Source organism: Salvelinus alpinus, chromosome 23 (assembly GCF_045679555.1).
Source record: "Salvelinus alpinus chromosome 23, SLU_Salpinus.1, whole genome shotgun sequence".
Classification (NCBI taxonomy): Eukaryota; Metazoa; Chordata; class Actinopteri; order Salmoniformes; family Salmonidae; genus Salvelinus; species Salvelinus alpinus.
This window is the reverse complement of record NC_092108.1, coordinates 3,274,452-3,294,955: the sequence shown is the minus strand read 5'-3', so window position 1 is coordinate 3,294,955 and position 20,504 is coordinate 3,274,452. Positions and strand designations below refer to the sequence as shown.

General features: G+C 44.2%; 2 protein-coding genes across 4 annotated transcripts in view; both read left to right on the top strand.

The window, feature by feature from the left end:
• Nucleotides 1-20,504, top strand: part of LOC139550071 (ubiquitin carboxyl-terminal hydrolase 33-like) — a 570,053-nt gene that overhangs the window by 68,033 nt on the left and 481,516 nt on the right. For 2 of the 3 annotated variants that reach the window (XM_071360677.1, XM_071360679.1), the window contains 6 exons: nucleotides 1,071-1,240; nucleotides 1,375-1,456; nucleotides 2,298-2,406; nucleotides 6,728-6,830; nucleotides 11,280-11,348; nucleotides 11,727-13,509. In XM_071360677.1, the coding sequence (XP_071216778.1) occupies nucleotides 1,071-1,240; nucleotides 1,375-1,456; nucleotides 2,298-2,406; nucleotides 6,728-6,830; nucleotides 11,280-11,348; nucleotides 11,727-11,887 (694 nt within the window). In that variant the 3' untranslated portion in view covers nucleotides 11,888-13,509. Of the gene's footprint in view, nucleotides 1-1,070; nucleotides 1,241-1,374; nucleotides 1,457-2,297; nucleotides 2,407-6,727; nucleotides 6,831-11,279; nucleotides 11,349-11,726; nucleotides 13,510-20,504 lie in introns of those variants that run through there. The other variant, XM_071360678.1, reaches the window with a different exon arrangement.
• Nucleotides 14,755-20,504, top strand: part of zzz3 (zinc finger, ZZ-type containing 3) — a 65,215-nt gene continuing 59,465 nt past the window's right edge. Inside the window, exon 1 of the mRNA XM_071360676.1 lies at nucleotides 14,755-14,903. The gene's annotated coding sequence lies outside the window, so the exon portion shown is untranslated. The remainder of the gene's footprint in view (nucleotides 14,904-20,504) is intronic.

Here is a 20,504-nt window from a genome sequence, read left to right as displayed (position 1 = left end):
GTTGCTATGCCTCCAGCCTCTGGAATAGCCTGCCAGAGGACCTGAGGGGGACCAAGAGGCATGGAGAGACAGCCTTTAGTTACTATGTCCCCAGCCTTTGGAATAGCCTGCCAGAGGACCTGAGGGGGGACGAAACTGTGGACAAGAGATCTTAAAACACATATTTTCAGCTTTGCTTTTCCTCAGGGTGTTTTTTAGTAGTTCAGTCATTCTATAGTTTATCTGTTTGTCTAGTAAATATTTCAGCTTTTATTTGTTTATTTATTTATTCCTGTGAAGCACATTGTGTTGCATTCCTTGTCTGAAATATGCTGTATAAATAAAGCTTGATTTGGGCCTCAGGATCTCAGGATCTCTGCATTAAAATTACCATCGATAAAATGCAATTGTGTTTGTCCATAGCTTATGCCTGCCCATACCATAACCCCACTGTGGGGCACTCTGTTCACAACGTTAACATCAGTAAAGCACTCGCCCACACCACGCTACACACACCGTCTGCCTGGTACAGTTGAAACTGGGCTTCATCTGTACCAAATTATCTACTGAAGTTGGACGTACTACCAAATTATCTAAAAACCACGTAGGAGGCGGCTTATGGTTAAATTACTCTTGCAACAGCTCTGGTGGACATTCCTGCAGTCAGCATGCCAATTGCACTCTCCCTCAACTTGAGACATCTGTGGCATTGTGTTGTGTGACAAAACTGCACATTTTAGTGGCCTTTTATTGTCCCCGGCACAAGGTGCATCTGTGTAATGATCATGTGCCACACCTGTCAGGTGGATGGATTATCTTGGTAAAGGAGAAATGCTCACTAACAGGGATATAAACTAATTTGTGCACAAAATTTGAGATAAATATTATTATTTTTTTGTATGGAACATTTCTGGGATCTTATATTTCAGCTCATGAAACATGAGACCAACACTTTACATGTTGCGTTTTATTTTTGTTCAGTATAATTGTTTTCTGTAAGAAAGGAAGTTGCCAAGCTGTGATACAGACCCCGATTTAGTGCCAATCTTAATTTCTTCAGTTTAGCATTAATGTTGGTGTTCCCCCTCCAGGAAGAGCAACGAGGAGGCGCTGAAGGAGAGGAGGAGGGTGACCGGTCTACTGAACGTGACAGAGCCCAGCCTGCTACAGTTCTACGTCTCCAGACAGTGGCTCAACAAGTTCAAGACCTTCGCTGAGCCTGGACCCATCTCCAACGACAACTTCCTCTGTTCACACGGAGGTGTGGAGATCGCTCAATCAATCAATCGATCGATCGATGGCTTGTACTAGTCCGAGTCATTTCATCAATAGAAGTTGAGAGAAATGGTGCTCATAATGACGTGGTTATCGTGTTTTTAAATGTTGTGTTATCAGGTGTGCCTCCTGCCAAAGCAGCGTTCATTGATGATCTGGTCGTGATGCTGCCTCAGAACGTGTGGGACCACCTCTACAGCAGGTAGATATTCTAATGAAAAGATAATGTCCTAACCTCTACAACAGGAAGAGATAATGTCCTAACCTCTACAGCGGGTAGATATTCTAATGAAGAGATAATGTCCTAACCTCTACAGCAGGTAGATATTCTAATGAAGAGATAATGTCCTAACCTCTACAGCAGGTAGATATTCTAATGAAGAGATAATGTCCTAACCTCTACAGCAGGTAGATATTCTAATGAAGAGATAATGTCCTAACCTCTACAGCAGGTAGATATTCTAATGAAGAGATAATATCCTAACCTCTACAGCAGGTAGATATTCTAATGAAGAGATAATGTCCTAACCTCTACAGCAGGTAGATATTCTAATGAAGAGATAATGTCCTAACCTCTACAGCAGGTAGATATTCTAATGAAGAGATAATGTCCTAACCTCTACAACAGGTAGATATTCTAATGAAGAGATAATGTCCTAACCTCTACAGCAGGTAGATATTCTAATGAAGAGATAATGTCCTAACCTCTACAGCAGGTAGATATTCTAATGAAGAGATAATGTCCTAACCTCTACAACAGGTAGATATTCTAATGAAGAGATAATGTCCTAACCTCTACAGCAGGTAGATATTCTAATGAAGAGATAATGACCTAACCTCTACAGCAGGTAGATATTCTAATGAAGAGATAATGTCCTAACCTCTACAGCAGGTAGATATTCTAATGAAGAGATAATGTCCTAACCTCTACAACAGGTAGATATTCTAATGAAGAGATAAGAATGCAGTATATATTACGCCCAAGAGGCTGAAAGTCTGGTCACTGGTCAGGTGTGTTAGTAAGCTGTGATTGGTCTGTTCAGGTATGGAGGCGGGCCTGCTGTCAACCACCTGTATGTGTGTCACACGTGTCAGACGGAGATTGAGAAGTTGGAGAAGAGACGCAAGACTGAGTTGGACATGTTTGTCCGGGTAAGGAGAAATATGGTGGGAATGACCTCTAACCTACAGTTGAAGTCGGAGGTTTACATACATTTAGGTTGGAGTCATTTAAAACTCGTTTTTCAACCACTCCACAAATTTCTTGTTAACAAACTATAGTTTTGGCAAGTCGGTTAGGACATCTACTTTGTGCATGACACAAGTCATTTTAACAACAATTGTTTTCAGACAGATTATTTCACTTATAATTCACTGTATCACAATTCCAGTGGGTCAGAAGTTTACATACACTAAGTTGACTGTGCCTTTAAACAGCTTGGAAAATTCCAGAAAATGATGTCATGACTTTAGATTAGTCTGATAGGCTAATTGGCATCATTTGAGTCAATTGGAGGTGGATGTATTTCAAGGCCTACCTTCAAACTCAGTGCCTCTTTGCTTGACATCATGGGAAAATCAAAAGAAATCAGCCAAGACCTCAGAAAATAAATTGTAGACCTCCACAAGTCTGGTTCATCATTGGGAGCAATTTCCAAACACCTGAAGGTACCACGTTCATCTGTACAAACAATAGTACGCAAGTATAAACACCATGGGACCACGCAGCCGTCATACCGCTCAGGAAGGAGACGTGTTCTGTCTCCTAGAGATGAACATACTTTGGTGCGAAAAGTGCAAATCAATCCCAGAACAACAGCAAGGACCTTGTGAAGATGCTGGAGGAAACAGGTACAAAAGTATCTATATCCACAGGAAAATGAGTCCTATATCGACATAACCTGAAAGGCCGCTCAGCAAGGAAGAAGCCACTGCTCCAAAACCGCCATAAAAAAGCCAGACTACGGTTTGCAACTGCACATGGGAACAAAGATCATACTTTTTGGAGAAATATCCTCTGGTCTGATGAAACAAAAATAGAACTGTTTGGCCATAATGACCATTGTTATGTTTGGAGAAAAAAGGGGGAAGCTTGCAAGCCAAAGATTCCATCCCAACAGTTCCCTCCCTCCAGATTCCTGGAATATTCCAACCAGGATTACCTGCTTATTCCAACCAGGATTACCTGCTTATTCCCTCCCTCCAGATTCCTGGAATATTCCAACCAGGATTACCTGTTTATTCCAAACAGGATTACCTGCTTATTCCCTCCCTCCAGATTCCTGGAATATTCCAACCAGGATTACCTGCTTATTCCCTCCCTCCAGATTCCTGGAATATTCCAACCAGGATTACCTGCTTATTCCCTCCCTCCAGATTCCTGGAATATTCCAACCAGGATTACCTGTTTATTCCAAACAGGATTACCTGCTTATTCCCTCCCTCCAGATTCCTGGAATATTCCAACCAGGATTACCTGCTTATTCCCTCCCTCCAGATTCCTGGAATATTCCAACCAGGATTACCTGTTTATTCCCTCCCTCCAGATTCCTGGAATATTCCAACCAGGATTACCTGCTTATTCCCTCCCTCCAGATTCCTGGAATATTCCAACCAGGATTACCTGCTTATTCCCTCCCTCCAGATTCCTGGAATATTCCAACCAGGATTACCTGTTTATTCCCTCCCTCCAGATTCCTGGAATATTCCAACCAGGATTACCTGTTTATTCCCTCCCTCCTGATTCCTGGAATATTCCAACCAGAATTTTGGGAAAGTTACCAGAAGTTTTCAATCCTCGTGGGGAATCAGAAGGCAGCTTGTGTGTGAATGGGTTTTCTCTGGTAGTTAGTTAACCAGGTGATAAGCTGACTGATGGCGACTGTGCTGTAGCCCTAGAAATAGAATGACTAGAATGGCGTCCCCATTCAAGTCAATGAGGTCGTAATTCTATTTGATTGGCAGTAGCCCTCTGCCCCAGCAGGAGACTAGGGGTTGGGTCTGAGACAGAGGGTCATCATTAATGTATGGAGACAGATGGACCTGACTACAGCTAAACCACCCGTACTATAGACACACGGACTGGCTACAGCTAAACCACCCGTACTATAGACACACGGATTGGCTACAGCTAAACCACCCGTACTATAGACACACGGATTGGCTACAGCTAAACCACCCGTACTATAGACACACTGACTACAGCTAAACCACCCGTACTACAGACACACTGGCTGGCTACAGCTAAACCACCCGTACTATAGGCACACTGGCTGACTACAGCTAAACCACCCGTACTATAGGCACACTGGCTGACTACAGCTAAACCACCCGTACTATAGGCACACTGACTACAGCTAAACCACCCGTACTATAGGCACACTGACTACAGCTAAACCACCCGTACTATAGACACACTGACTACAGCTAAACCACCCGTACTATAGACACACTGACTACAGCTAAACCACCCGTACTATAGACACACTGACTACAGCTAAACCACCCGTACTATAGACACACTGACTACAGCTAAACCACCCGTACTATAGACACACTGACTACAGCTAAACCACCCGTACTATAGACACACAGGCTACAGCTAAACCACCCGTACTACAGACACACTGGCTACAGCTAAACCACCCGTACTATAGGCACACTGGCTGGCTACAGCTAATCCACCCGTACTATAGACACACTGGCTGACTACAGCTAAACCACCCGTACTATAGACACACTGGCTGACTACAGCTAAACCACCCGTACTATAGACACACTGGCTGACTACAGCTAAACCACCCGTACTATAGGCACACTGGCTGACTACAGCTAAACCACCCGTACTATAGGCACACTGACTACAGCTAAACCACCCGTACTATAGGCACACTGACTACAGCTAAACCACCCGTACTATAGACACACTGGCTACAGCTAAACCACCCGTACTATAGACACTGGCTACAGCTAAACCACCCGTACTATAGACACACTGACTACAGCTAAACCACCCGTACTATAGACACACTGACTACAGCTAAACCACCCGTACTATAGACACACTGACTACAGCTAAACCACCCGTACTATAGACACACTGACTACAGCTAAACCACCCGTACTATAGACACACAGGCTACAGCTAAACCACCCGTACTACAGACACACTGGCTACAGCTAAACCACCCGTACTACAGACACACTGGCTGGCTACAGCTAAACCACCCATACTACAGACACACTGGCTGGCTACAGCTAAACCACCCGTACTACAGACACACTGGCTGGCTACAGCATTTGACTGTGCATTTGACAGTTCTTAATTTCGCCACTAGAGGGTGATCCGCCGATTTCTATGGGGTCTGTGCTCCTGAAGTTGTTGACTGTTTTTGTGCTTGCCAGTTAGCTAGCAGTTCTCGGCTGTTAGCAGCCATACTGGTGATAAAAACTGATGTTTGTCGACATTTTTTTGTTGTCATTACTGAGTTTAATTAATGTAACACATGAAACCTCGTAAACAATTCATGGTAACTTCTTAAGCAATTAATTTAGACCTAATGTTTATTTGAAACAGGTGTGTATTTGCTGAAATGTGTGCCATTGCCCAGCTATTAAAAGGGAAAGTTGGCTATTTGAGAGCCATGTTATTAGCCATGTTATTTAAAAAACAAATCTTGTCTTTGACTTTGCATTGTTGGAAAAGGACCCGTAAGTTAACATTTCACTGTTAGTCTACACCTGTTGTCCACAAAGTATGTGAAAATGAATATAACATCCTGGCATTAATAGCATACTAGATTTCTCTCAAATTCACATACTATAATACGTAATATTTTCATATCTGAGAATGCGTCATGCTCAATTACGTTTTGTACCGCTATTGGTTAATTTCAGTAGCGAAATATATAATTGACAGCTGATTAGCTGTTGTCAAAGCCTAAATGAATATGACATATGGGCATTTTAAAGTGTACTCGATTTTCAAAATGTCACATACTAGGAAACTGTCCTTTTTCCCCCTGACGTTTTACTATTTAAGATGCATGTATAGGTATTGAGACACGGCCACTGACTGCACAAAGACAGGATGGGTGGGAGAGAGGGAGAGATGTCTCAGGGAGGAATAGAAGAAAGAGCGCAGTAGATAAATTAATGTTGTAAACTAAGTGAAATTATGAAAACCCATTTCTTACTTTCAATCTAATTTCTTCCTCTACATCTCTCCCTCCATCCCCCTTTTCCCCCTGCCCATTCCCTCTTCTCCCCCGCCCATTCCCTCTTCTCCCCCGCCCATTCCCTCTTCCCCCCCCCCATTCCCTCTTCTCCCCCCTGTTCTCCCCCGCCCATTCCCTCTTCTCCCCCGCCCATTCCCTCTTCTCCCCCGCCCATTCCCTCTTCTCCCCCGCCCATTCCCTCTTCTCCCCCGCCCATTCCCTCTTCTCTCTCCCTATCGCCCCCCCCCCCCAACCAGCTGAACAAGGCGTTCCAGGAGGAAGAATCTCCAGTGGTCATCTACTGCATCAGCATGCAGTGGTTCAGAGAGTGGGAGGGCTTCGTCAAGGGAAAAGACAATGGTGAGTGGCTGGTTCAGAGAGTGGGAGGGCTTCGTCAAGGGAAAAGACAATGGTGAGTGGCTGGTTCAGAGAGTGGGAGGGCTTCGTCAAGGGAAAAGACAATGGTGAGTGGCTGGTTCAGAGAGTGGGAGGGCTTCGTCAAGGGAAAAGACAATGGTGAGTGGCTGGTTCAGAGAGTGGGAGGGCTTCGTCAAGGGAAAAGACAATGGTGAGTGGCTGGTTCAGAGAGTGGGAGGGCTTCGTCAAGGGAAAAGACAATGGTGAGTGGCTGGTTCAGAGAGTGGGAGGGCTTCGTCAAGGGAAAAGACAATGGTGAGTGGCTGGTTCAGAGAGTGGGAGGGCTTCGTCAAGGGAAAAGACAATGGTGAGTGGCTGGTTCAGAGAGTGGGAGGGCTTCGTCAAGGGAAAAGACAATGGTGAGTGGCTGGTTCAGAGAGTGGGAGGGCTTCGTCAAGGGAAAAGACAATGGTGAGTGGCTGGTTCAGAGAGTGGGAGGGCTTCGTCAAGGGAAAAGACAATGGTGAGTGGCTGGTTCAGAGAGTGGGAGGGCTTCGTCAAGGGAAAAGACAATGGTGAGTGGCTGGTTCAGAGAGTGGGAGGGCTTCGTCAAGGGAAAAGACAATGGTGAGTGGCTGGTTCAGAGAGTGGGAGGGCTTCGTCAAGGGAAAAGACAATGGTGAGTGGCTGGTTCAGAGAGTGGGAGGGCTTCGTCAAGGGAAAAGACAATGGTGAGTGGCTGGTTCAGAGAGTGGGAGGGCTTCGTCAAGGGAAAAGACAATGGTGAGTGGCTGGTTCAGAGAGTGGGAGGGCTTCGTCAAGGGAAAAGACAATGGTGAGTGGCTGGTTCAGAGAGTGGGAGGGCTTCGTCAAGGGAAAAGACAATGGTGAGTGGCTGGTTCAGAGAGTGGGAGGGCTTCGTCAAGGGAAAAGACAATGGTGAGTGGCTGGTTCAGAGAGTGGGAGGGCTTCGTCAAGGGAAAAGACAATGGTGAGTGGCTGGTTCAGAGAGTGGGAGGGCTTCGTCAAGGGAAAAGACAATGGTGAGTGGCTGGTTCAGAGAGTGGGAGGGCTTCGTCAAGGGAAAAGACAATGGTGAGTGGCTGGTTCAGAGAGTGGGAGGGCTTCGTCAAGGGAAAAGACGATGGTGAGTGGCTGGTTCAGAGAGTGGGAGGGCTTCGTCAAGGGAAAGGACGATGGTGAGTGGCTGGTTCAGAGAGTGGGAGGGCTTCGTCAAGGGAAAGGACGATGGTGAGTGGCTAAAGCACTGGGAGTCCCTGCCCCCTAGCAGTAAATGTTTCACTTCACTACACTGTAGTGGTCGGTCTTCCTCTGGTGGTTGTTGGTTCACTACACTGTAGTGGTCTGTCTTCCTCTGGTTGTTGGTTCACTACACTGTAGTGGTCTGTCTTCTTCTGGTTGTTGTTGGTTCACTACACTGTAGTGGTCTGTCTTCCTCTGGTGGTTGTTGGTTCACTACACTGTAGTGGTCTGTCTTCCTCTGGTTGTTGGTTCACTACACTGTAGTGGTCTGTCTTCCTCTGGTTGTTGGTTCACTACACTGTAGTGGTCGGTCTTCCTCTGGTGGTTGTTGGTTCACTACACTGTAGTGGTCTGTCTTCCTCTGGTTGTTGGTTCACTACACTGTAGTGGTCGGTCTTCCTCTGGTGGTTGTTGGTTCACTACACTGTAGTGGTCTGTCTTCCTCTGGTTGTTGTTGGTTCACTACACTGTAGTGGTCGGTCTTCCTCTGGTGGTTGTTGGTTCACTACACTGTAGTGGTCTGTCTTCCTCTGGTTGTTGGTTCACTACACTGTAGTGGTCGGTCTTCCTCTGGTGGTTGTTGGTTCACTACACTGTAGTGGTCTGTCTTCCTCTGGTTGTTGGTTCACTAGACTGTAGTGGTCTGTCTTCCTCTGGTGGTTGTTGGTTCACTACACTGTAGTGGTCTGTCTTCCTCTGGTTGTTGGTTCACTACACTGTAGTGGTCTGTCTTCCTCTGGTTGTTGGTTCACTACACTGTAGTGGTCTGTCTTCCTCTGGTTGTTGGTTCACTACACTGTAGTGGTCTGTCTTCCTCTGGTTGTTGGTTCACTACACTGTAGTGGTCGGTCTTCCTCTGGTGGTTGTTGGTTCACTACACTGTAGTGGTCTGTCTTCCTCTGGTTGTTGTTGGTTCACTACACTGTAGTGGTCTGTCTTCCTCTGGTTGTTGTTGGTTCACTACACTGTAGTGGTCGGTCTTCCTCTGGTGGTTGTTGGTTCACTACACTGTAGTGGTCTGTCTTCCTCTGGTTGTTGTTGGTTCACTACACTGTAGTGGTCTGTCTTCCTCTGGTTGTTGTTGGTTCACTACACTGTAGTGGTCGGTCTTCCTCTGGTGGTTGTTGGTTCACTACACTGTAGTGGTCGGTCTTCCTCTGGTTGTTGTTGGTTCACTACACTGTAGTGGTCTGTCTTCCTCTGGTTGTTGTTGGTTCACTACACTAGTGGTCTGTCTTCCTCTGGTTGTTGTTGGTTCACTACACTGTAGTGGTCTGTCTTCCTCTGGTTGTTGGTTCACTACACTGTAGTGGTCGGTCTTCCTCTGGTGGTTGTTGGTTCACTACACTGTAGTGGTCTGTCTTCCTCTGGTTGTTGTTGGTTCACTACACTGTAGTGGTCTGTCTTCCTCTGGTTGTTGTTGGTTCACTACACTGTAGTGGTCTGTCTTCCTCTGGTTGTTGTTGGTTCACTACACTGTAGTGGTCTGTCTTCCTCTGGTTGTTGTTGGTTCACTACACTGTAGCGGTCTGTCTTCCTCTGGTTGTTGTTGGTTCACTACACTGTAGCGGTCTGTCTTCCTCTGGTTGTTGTTGGTTCACTACACTGTAGCGGTCTGTCTTCCTCTGGTTGTTGTTGGTTCACTACACTGTAGTGGTCTGTCTTCCTCTGGTTGTTGTTGGTTCACTACACTGTAGTGGTCTGTCTTCCTCTGGTTGTTGTTGGTTCACTACACTGTAGTGGTCTGTCTTCCTCTGGTGGTTGTTGGTTCACTACACTGTAGTGGTCTGTCTTCCTCTGGTTGTTGGTTCACTACACTGTAGTGGTCGGTCTTCCTCTGGTGGTTGTTGGTTCACTACACTGTAGTGGTCTGTCTTCCTCTGGTTGTTGTTGGTTCACTACACTGTAGTGGTCTGTCTTCCTCTGGTTGTTGTTGGTTCACTACACTGTAGTGGTCGGTCTTCCTCTGGTGGTTGTTGGTTCACTACACTGTAGTGGTCGGTCTTCCTCTGGTGGTTGTTGGTTCACTACGCTGTAGTGGTCTGTCTTCCTCTGGTGGTTGTTGGTTCACTAGACTGTAGTGGTCTGTCTTCCTCTGGTGGTTGTTGGTTCACTACACTGTAGTGGTCTGTCTTCCTCTGGTTGTTGTTGGTTCACTACACTGTAGTGGTCTGTCTTCCTCTGGTTGTTGTTGGTTCACTACACTGTAGTGGTCTGTCTTCCTCTGGTTGTTGTTGGTTCACTACACTGTAGTGGTCGGTCTTCCTCTGGTTGTTGTTGGTTCACTACACTGTAGTGGTCGGTCTTCCTCTGGTGGTTGTTGGTTCACTACACTGTAGTGGTCGGTCTTCCTCTGGTGGTTGTTGGTTCACTACACTGTAGTGGTCGGTCTTCCTCTGGTGGTTGTTGGTTCACTACACTGTAGTGGTCGGTCTTCCTCTGGTGGTTGTTGGTTCACTACACTGTAGTGGTCGGTCTTCCTCTGGTTGTTGGTTCACTAGACTGTAGTGGTCTGTCTTCCTCTGGTGGTTGTTGGTTCACTACACTGTAGTGGTCTGTCTTCCTCTGGTTGTTGGTTCACTACACTGTAGTGGTCTGTCTTCCTCTGGTTGTTGGTTCACTACACTGTAGTGGTCGGTCTTCCTCTGGTGGTTGTTGGTTCACTACACTGTAGTGGTCTGTCTTCCTCTGGTTGTTGTTGGTTCACTACACTGTAGTGGTCTGTCTTCCTCTGGTTGTTGTTGGTTCACTACACTGTAGTGGTCGGTCTTCCTCTGGTTGTTGTTGGTTCACTACACTGTAGTGGTCGGTCTTCCTCTGGTGGTTGTTGGTTCACTACACTGTAGTGGTCGGTCTTCCTCTGGTTGTTGTTGGTTCACTACACTGTAGTGGTCTGTCTTCCTCTGGTTGTTGGTTCACTACACTGTAGTGGTCTGTTCCTCTGGTTGTTGTTGGTTCACTACACTGTAGTGGTCTGTTCCTCTGGTTGTTGTTGGTTCACTACACTGTAGTGGCCAGTGAATGGTAGTAAATTCATGTAGAATGACAAATGCCTTTTTCAAATTTTTCGACTAATGTTTAGCTCAAATTGCAAATAGTAATCTCATCTTTATATTAAATGAAATACACAAATGTAGTATTTAAGGAATGTACTATGTGTAATGCTTGCTTTGCCCTCCTCTCTGGAAGATCCACCAGGACCAATCGATAACTCCAAGATAGCGATCAACAAGAATGGTCATCTCACAGTCAAACAAGGTAAAGAGCCGGACAATTAACTCTCTGAATTAGAACTAGATTATTATTATGCTCTCAGGGTGAGTCTTAACCGCTTTTGGACTCTGGGGAGATTATTAGGACTGTTATGATTATTATAATGGCTTCAGGTTAACCGTGTCTGTCTCTACAGGAACTGACTCTGGGCAGGTTTTTATTATGAAGCAGGTTGAGTTTGTATAAACCATGTTTCTGTGCTGCCTCTCTAGGGGCTGACTCTGAGCAGGTTTTTATTATGAGGCAGGTTGAGTTTGTATAAATCATGTTTCTGTGCTGCCTCTCTAGGGGCTGACTCTGAGCAGGTTTTTATTATGAGGCAGGTTGAGTTTGTAATATGTATAAACTATGTTTCCTCTCTAGGGGCTGACTCTGGGCAGATCTCGGAGGAGACCTGGAACTTTCTCCACTCCATGCACGGAGGGAGTCCCGTCGTCACGGTCCGGCCCAACGTCTCTCACCCCGAACCAGAGGCGTCCTCGCAGTCCGAGGAGAAGATGGAGGTGGAGACGCGCTCCGTTTAACATTACCTAGTTAACTACATCAACAGAACACCCCCAAACGCCAGCCCTGAGGACAACAACTAAAGCCTTTTATTTTGCACTTGGCTTTTTTTTTTTTTCAAAAGCATTCGATCAAAGGACTTCCTTAACCTCCGCAACATGACGGCTCTTCTTGACTATTGGGCAGAAGGAATAAACATGTCTGAAAATGATATGATGACAGTCATGTTTGTACATAGATGTATAAATATCTAATTTCTATTAGCGCTGTAACATAATGCGTGGAAACGGTGTCTGGTCGTTTCCAGAACTAAAGCATTTATCCATTTTGTGTGCAGCTAAAAGGATTTTTTTTCTGAATGCTTATTTTCATTTTTTTCTTCTTCTCTCTCTTGACCAAAATTGAGCCGATGTCTTGTGGGAAAAGCTAGAAAAATCACAACGCATCTTTACTGTAGATATTAAAACGTTATCTTACCTGTCCTTAGGAAAGAAAATACTGTCCTAGAAGTGAATGCTTAGAAAAGTGCTAGCTCTTACATGTTCCTTAAAGTGAAGAAGGATCTTAAAAGATAAAGATGATCAAGAAGGGATATACTAAATAACTATACGATATAGTCTCAAGAAAGACTGGTATCTTTTGCTCTGTAGATGGGTTAAGATGATGGTATGACGTGTATTTAAATGTACCAGTGCGTTATGGATAGAAGAACTAACCTGAGTCCGAAGTCTCAGCACTTCCTTGTTATTTACCCCCCCCATTGGCCAGACCAGGGGGCTGATTTACTATGGCACTCTATTCCCTATATAGTGCACTACTTTGGGCCAGCGCCCCATGGAACCCTATTCCCTATATAGTGCACTACTTTAGACCAGAGCCCTATGGAACCCTATTCCCTAAATAGTGCACTACTTTGGGCCAGCGCCCCATGGAACCCTATTCCCTATATAGTGCACTACTTTGGGCCAGCGCCCCATGGAACCCTATATATAGTGCACTACTTTGGGCCAGTGCCCCATGGAACCCTATTCCCTATATAGTGCACTACTTTGGGCCAGCGCCCCATGGGAAATAGTGTGGAGGCATTTGATGTTAATAGCCTTTTTGCATAACATATGTGGCAGGCAGGCTCTCAGTTCACAATGCATGCTTTAGAGGGGACCCCAGTCACTCAAACAAGCCAGGGTTGGGGTCAATCCCATTTCCATAGGAAGTCAACTGAAATTCCAATTCTAATTTTCCTCAATGCTTCTCTGTGAGAAAAAATGTGGAACGGAATTGAAATGGAATTGACCCCAAACCTGACGTGCTAATGATTGAAAAACTTGCTGGCCACATATCACATTAAATTGCATGTAAAATTGCTCACTCATTGCATAATATGTACTCAATGAATCACAAACTTCTGTGGCTATCTGAAATGTATATGTACAGAATTACATAACAATCAATTCGTCAGTGGAAGGCATTAGTTTGTGTTTAAGGGTATGGTGTTGCTTATGGTATGTGGTCCCTGAAGGCCGAAGAAGTGATCTAGATAATGCTCTAGGTATGTGAACTATAGAGCATAATGCATATCATGAACACGTCTGTTCTGATTGGCTGATATGATTCTAATAAACCCTGATGTTGAATAGTGTAAGCGTTCTGTCCCAAACATGATTTATCTACACTTGTTTGTTTACCTATCAAATTTGATTTGTCACACGTGCCGAATACAACGGTTACTTACAAGCCCTTAACCAACATAAGTGTTAAGTAAAAAAAAAATGTAAGAGCAGCAGTAAAATAACAATGTGGAGGCTATATACAGGGTGTTACGGTACAGAGTCAATGTGGAGACTATATACAGGGTGTTACGGTACAGGGTGTTACGGTACAGAGTCAATGTGGAGGCTATATACAGGGTGTTACGGTACAGAGTCAGTGTGGAGGCTATATACAGGGTGTTACGGTACAGAGTCAATGTGGAGACTATATACAGGGTGTTACTGTACAGAGTCAATGTGGAGGCTATATACAGGGTGTTACGGTACAGAGTCAATGTGGAGGCTATATACAGGGTGTTACGGTACAGAGTCAATGTGGAGGCTATATACAGGGTGTTACGGTACAGAGTCAATGTGGAGGCTATATACAGGGTGTTACTGTACAGAGATTGAGGTAATATGTACATGTAGTTAGAGTTAGTGACTGCATAGATAAATCGTGAGTAGCAGCAGTGTAAAAGAGGGGGGGACAAGGCAAATAGTCTGGGTAGCCATTTGATTAGATGTTCAGGAGTCTTATGGCTTGGGGGTAGGAGCTGTTGGGAAGCCTCTTGGACCTAGACTTGGCGCTCCGGTACCACTTGCCGTGCGGTAGCAGAGAGAACGGTCTATGACTAGGGAGTCTTTCACAATTTTTAGGGCCTTCCTCTGACACCGCCTGGTATACAGGTCCTGGATGGCAGTAAGCTTGGTCCCAGTGATGTACTGGGCCGTACTCACTACCCTCTGTAGTACCTTGCAGTCGGAGGCCAAGCAGTTGCCATACCAGGCGGTGAAGCACCAGTCAGGATGCTCTTTTCAGTCTCCGGGGGGGGGGTGGTTTATGATCAAAGTACAACATTTTGAATGGAAATTTACATTTCATTCAATTGTGGACCAAAACTTCTACGTCTATCACGTTTAGCAACTAATAGGAGCATCTCATCAAATAAGATTCTGTACTACTCATTTCATTATAAGGGACCCTTTATTTCTAGGTTATGAATAATTAAGAAATTATAAACTTTTTTTAATGATTATCAAATGTGCATGTGGCAACAACATTATACTACGATAGATCCAATGTTTGGTTCAGATGTGAGACATGGCATTGGGGCACCGGGCCACATATTTTTTGGCACTAGCCGTTGTTTGGCCCATAGACCTACCTACTGTTCTCCCTGCAACAGCAAAAATTTAGTGTTGAATTTTGATGAGCGCCACCAGTCGTGGAACTCTCTGCAGCACACACACACACGGTGTGCAGCAAACGATTTGCGGAAGTGAGGTGAGTAATTCTCTAACTAGCTTCATAAACCATTTTTCAATGAACGATTAATCGGTCGCAATCAGAAGTGAAACATAAACTTATGTACTCTACATTTTTATTAAGTCAACTAATAGAGGCCGTTATGCATGCGATTGCTTTAGGAAAGTTGTTCCACCGAACAATCGGCTACTAGCCGCTGTTAGCAAGCAGCCTCAATGCGTGTATCCCTGCTAGCCAACCACCAATGTTTTAGCTAGCTGTGTATCAACTAACTTGGTTTAGTGTTAGCTAGCTTGTCAAATACCTTTTAATTTCCATATAAACTATTACTCACTAGCTTACCATTATTTTACGACTAGTACGACCAATATATAGCTAGTAAATTGGCTAACTATCCGGTGCGCCAATGCAATGTAGCTAACCGCTAGTTAGTTTTATTTCATGTAATAAAACAAAGCTAGTTAGCAAACTGATTAGGTAGGATTTTCGTTATTCGGCCACTTGCAAACTGTTCAAGTTTATCATAAGACATTTGTTGAGAAAAGCTAACAGTTTATGGTGCATAATGAATTAGGGTGCGACCAACCTTGCACATTATGTCTGCTTTACATAGCCTTTTTATGGGTTGGTTAGCATGTGGGCTAACGATAGCGGCTACACGTTCCAGCTCATGTTAGCCAGCTAACGCTAACTTGCTAGTTTGAATTGGTAGAATATAGCACACTAGCTACCGTGGAGTAGTTAGTTAGCCACTGTTTTTGTAAACTAACTCTGCTAACGTATTGGAGCTAGTTAACTAGGTCATTGGACATTCACGCATCAGTGTTGTGAAACTTTGGGTTCTGCAGGCTGGGGCTCAACCGTGCTCTCTGTCTGTCGGCTTCAGTGCCATTCCAATCCGCGGATTTGGTTTAGTCAGTAAGGCCCATTGAATGGAGTTATTTGGTAAAGTAAACTACATGAGATTAGGGTGAGAACAAAACTAAGTAAATACTCCACTGTTTACATTGTGAAGTTTGATCAAAACACATACCTGCTAACAACTCCACCGTGTATTATCAATCAAGAAGACGGTAGTTAATCTGCTTTAGTTTCACATGCGGTTTTGTTGTTGTGACTATTTGTTTACACGATTTTAAAACATATAAAAGTCTATATTGAAGATGACTGTGAATTGTTGCGGGTGCCAGATTTCAAAAAGCAAGTGTCTGCTCAGCTAGTGTAAACACGTGTCAATTTAAAGTTCATATCATGCAACACGCGCCCTAGGCAGGAAGTAACTTACGCTTGACATTTTAAACTGAAGTTTACACCTCTTTGGTCCCTGTTCAAAAGTTGTGCACTATATTGTGACTAGGGTGCCATAGGAGAGGTAGGCAAGGTGCAACCTCCCGAGTCCAACATCTAAACTTCAGTAGTAGGAGACGCGTGTTTATTTCACACACTTTGTAACCAGAAAATAAACGGTTTACTCACTATGGCATGTTCAAAGTTAGTTCCTCCAGTCATATTTATAGTTGAACTAGTTTATTACATTCACAATTCCTCATAGATACTCTGCCTGCATGAGTCCACTCCGTGTCTGAAATCATGAATTTTGACCGGGGCTCATAGGCAGTGGAATACCTGTTGTTAAATCAAGGTGAACCCGTTGGAATGTACAGAAGAGCGTCACAATAATAGAGAACGCCCCCGTCTGCCTGTGCGTTCTCCATCTGTCTGTCTTTCCCTTCCTTAGTTTCTACATGGTTAGGTCACATTACTTCTCTGTTGGAGGGCTCTGGGGTGTGTGTGGAAGGCACTATGGCAGTGTTACTATTTTTTGCGAGGGTGACTTTTGGTTGATACAATTTTATTTTTATTTAACTAGGCAAGTCATTTAAGAACAAATTCTTATTTACAATTACGGCCTACCAAAAGGTCTCCTTCGGGGACTGGGATTCAAAATAAATAAAATAAAAATATAGAACAGAACATGCATCACAACAAGAGAGACAACACAACACTACATATAGAGAGACCTAAGAAGACATAACACAGCATGGTAGCAACACATGACAACACAGCATGGTAGCAACACATGACAACACAGCTAACACAGCATGGTAGCAACACATGACAACACAGCATGGTAGCAACACATGACAACACAGCATGGTAGCAACACATGACAACACAGCATGGTAGCAACACATGACAACACAGCATGGTAGCAACACATGACAACACAGCATGGTAGCAACACATGACAACACAGCATGGTAGCAACACATGACAACACAGCTAACACAGCATGGTAGCAACACATGACAACACAGCACGGTAGCAACACATGACAACACAGCATGGTAGCAACACATGACAACACAGCATGGTAGCAACACATGACAACACAGCATGGTAGCAACACATGACAACACAGCATGGTAGCAACACATGACAACACAGCATGGTAGCAACACATGACAACACAGCATGGTAGCAACACATGGCAACACAGCATGGTAGCAACACATGACAACACAGCATGGTAGCAACACATGACAACACAGCATGGTAGCAACACATGACAACACAGCATGGTAGCAACACATGACAACACAGCATGGTAGCAACACATGACAACACAGCATGGTAGCAACACAACATGACAACATGGTAGAAACACAACATGGCAGCATAAAACAAGGTACAAACATTATTGGGCACAGACAACAGCACAAAGGCCGAGAAGGTAGAGACAACAATGCATCACACAAAGCAACTACAACTGTCCATGATTGAGTCTTTGAATGAAGAGATGGAGATAAAACTGTCCAGTTTGAGTGTTTGTTGCAGCTCGTTCCAGTCGCCCGCTGCAGCGAACTGAAAAGATGAGCCACCCAGGGATGTGTGCGCTTTGGGGACCTTTAACAGAATATGACTGGCAGAACGGGTGGAGGATGAGGGCTGCAGTAGATATCTCAGATAGGGGGGAGTGAGGCCTAAGAGGGTTTTATAAATAAGCATCAACCAGTGGGTCTTGCGACGGGTATACAGAGATGACCAGTTTACAGAGGAGTATAGAGTGCAGTGATGTGTCCTATAATGAACATTGGTGGCAAATCTGATTGCCGAAAATTCGGAGCAATAGAGCACATGCAATTGATTTGATGTACAGCACATCACAAATATACAGTGGGGCAAAAAAGTATTTAGTCAGCCACCAATTGTGCAAGTTCTCCCACTTAAAAAGATGAGAGAGGCCTGTAATTTTCATCATAGGTACACTTCAACCATGACAGACAAAATTAGGAAGAAAATCCAGAAAATCACATTGTAGGATTTTTAATGAATTTATTTGCAAATTATGGTGGGAAATAAGTATTTGGTCACCTACAAACAAGCACGATTTCCTCTCACAGACCTGTAACTTCTTCTTTAAGAGGCTCCTCTGTCCTCCACTCGTTACCTGTATTAATGGCACCTGTTTGAACTTGTTATCAGTATAAAAGACACCTGTCCACAACCTCAAACAGTCACACTCCAAACTCCACTATGGCCAAGACCAAAGAGCTGTCAAAGGACACCAGAAACAAAATTGTAGACCTGCACCAGGCTGGGAAGACTGAATCTGCAATAGGTAAGCAGCTTGGTTTGAAGAAATCAACTGTGGGAGCAATTATTAGGAAATGGAAGACACACAAGACCACTGATAATCTCCCTCGATCTGGGGCTCCACGCAAGATCTCACCCCGTGGGGTCAAAATGATCACAAGAACGGTGAGCAAAAATCCCAGAACCACACAGGGGGACCTAGTGAATGACCTGCAGAGAGCTGGGACCAAGCAACAAAGCCTACCATCAGTAACACACTACGCCGCCAGGGACTCAAATCCTGCAGTGCCAGACGTGTCCCCCTGCTTAAGCCAGTACATGCCCAGGCCCGTTTGAAGTTTGCTAGAGAGCATTTGGATGATCCAGAAGAAGATTGGGAGAATGTCATATGGTCAGATGAAACCAAAATATAACTTTTTGGTAAAAACTCAACTCGTCGTGTTTGGAGGACAAAGAATGCTGAGTTGCATCCAAAGAACACCATACCTACTGTGAAGCATGGGGGTGGAAACATCATGCTTTGGGGCTGTTTTTCTGCAAAGGGACCAGGACGACTGATCCGTGTAAAGGACAGAATGAATGGGGCCATGTATTGTGAGATTTTGAGTGAAAACCTCCTTCCATCAGCAAGGGCATTGAAGATGAAACGTGGCTGGGTCTTTCAGCATGACAATGATCCCAAACACACCGCCCGGGCAACGAAGGAGTGGCTTCGTAAGAAGCATTTCAAGGTCCTGGAGTGGCCTAGCCAGTCTCCAGATCTCAACCCCATAGAAAATCTTTGGAGGGAGTTGAAAGTCCGTGTTGCCCAGCAACAGCCCCAAAACATCACTGCTCGAGAGGAGATCTGCATGGAGGAATGGGCCAAAATACCAGCAACAGTGTGTGAAAACCTTGTGAAGACTTACAGAAAACATTTGACCTCTGTCATTGCCAACAAAGTATTGAGATAAACTTTTGTTATTGACCAAATACTTATTTTCCACCATAATTTGCAAATAAATTAATTAAAAATCCTACAATGTGATTTTCTGGATTTGTTTTCTCCTCATTTTGTCATAGTTGAAGTGTACCTATGATGAAAATTACAGGCCTCTCTCATCTTTTTAAGTGGGAGAACTTGCACAATTGGTGGCTGACTAAATACTTTTTTGCCCCACTGTATACATACACACATCAAATAGGCTACATCACATGTGTACGACCCATATTAAGGGTTACCTCAGTAGTTGGAAATGTCGAAAATGTCCCTTCTGCTTCTTGACTGAATTCATTCTAAATGTATAGTCTGTTGTTGCTATCCTTGTGAGGCCATCCAGGTGTGCATTGGTCAGTCTGTGAAACAAAAATAGAGAAACAATGTTCATTGTTGAAAATGTTGTGTTGTGTCGTTGACTGTCATTAAATGTGTAGACTCTATATTATCAAATAATTCTCTGTGTAATTTAATTACGCAATTCAACTAATCATGTAACTTTAATTAATTATTAAGTCGGGGCACCACGGAAAATTTGGTTTATAGTGTGTCAATTTCCCGAATATAACTCTTCAGATATTTTCATATCTTATCGAAACAGTCGCTTAATAATGAATTTTATTACCTCATCAGTCTCATTACTGAACGTCGCAAACTGAACGTCGCAAACCCTTGGATATCTGCACTAACCCTAGCCTGTTTCATGAATCAGCGATATAGAAATTGGTTTAATTATTTACTAACTAATCAAATCACAGAATTACATATACACACACACAATTAGTTATACATTGGGTACTAACATGACACAAGGAAAAGTCCCTAGTGGATGAAACTGATATGACGGCTTGGTAGACAAAGGAAAGGGGGTGGGGACCACTCAAGAGCGGGAAACTCAGAGAGGATTACTACACTCAGAAATTGGTAATCCTTTGAACATGAACAACCTCTCATTAAAAAATAATTTGAGATTTACATATTTTCGAGTGTCTGCCTTTGTTGTTCCTCTCTGCGATTGCTGGTCCGTCTGCTGTATAGTCAGTGGA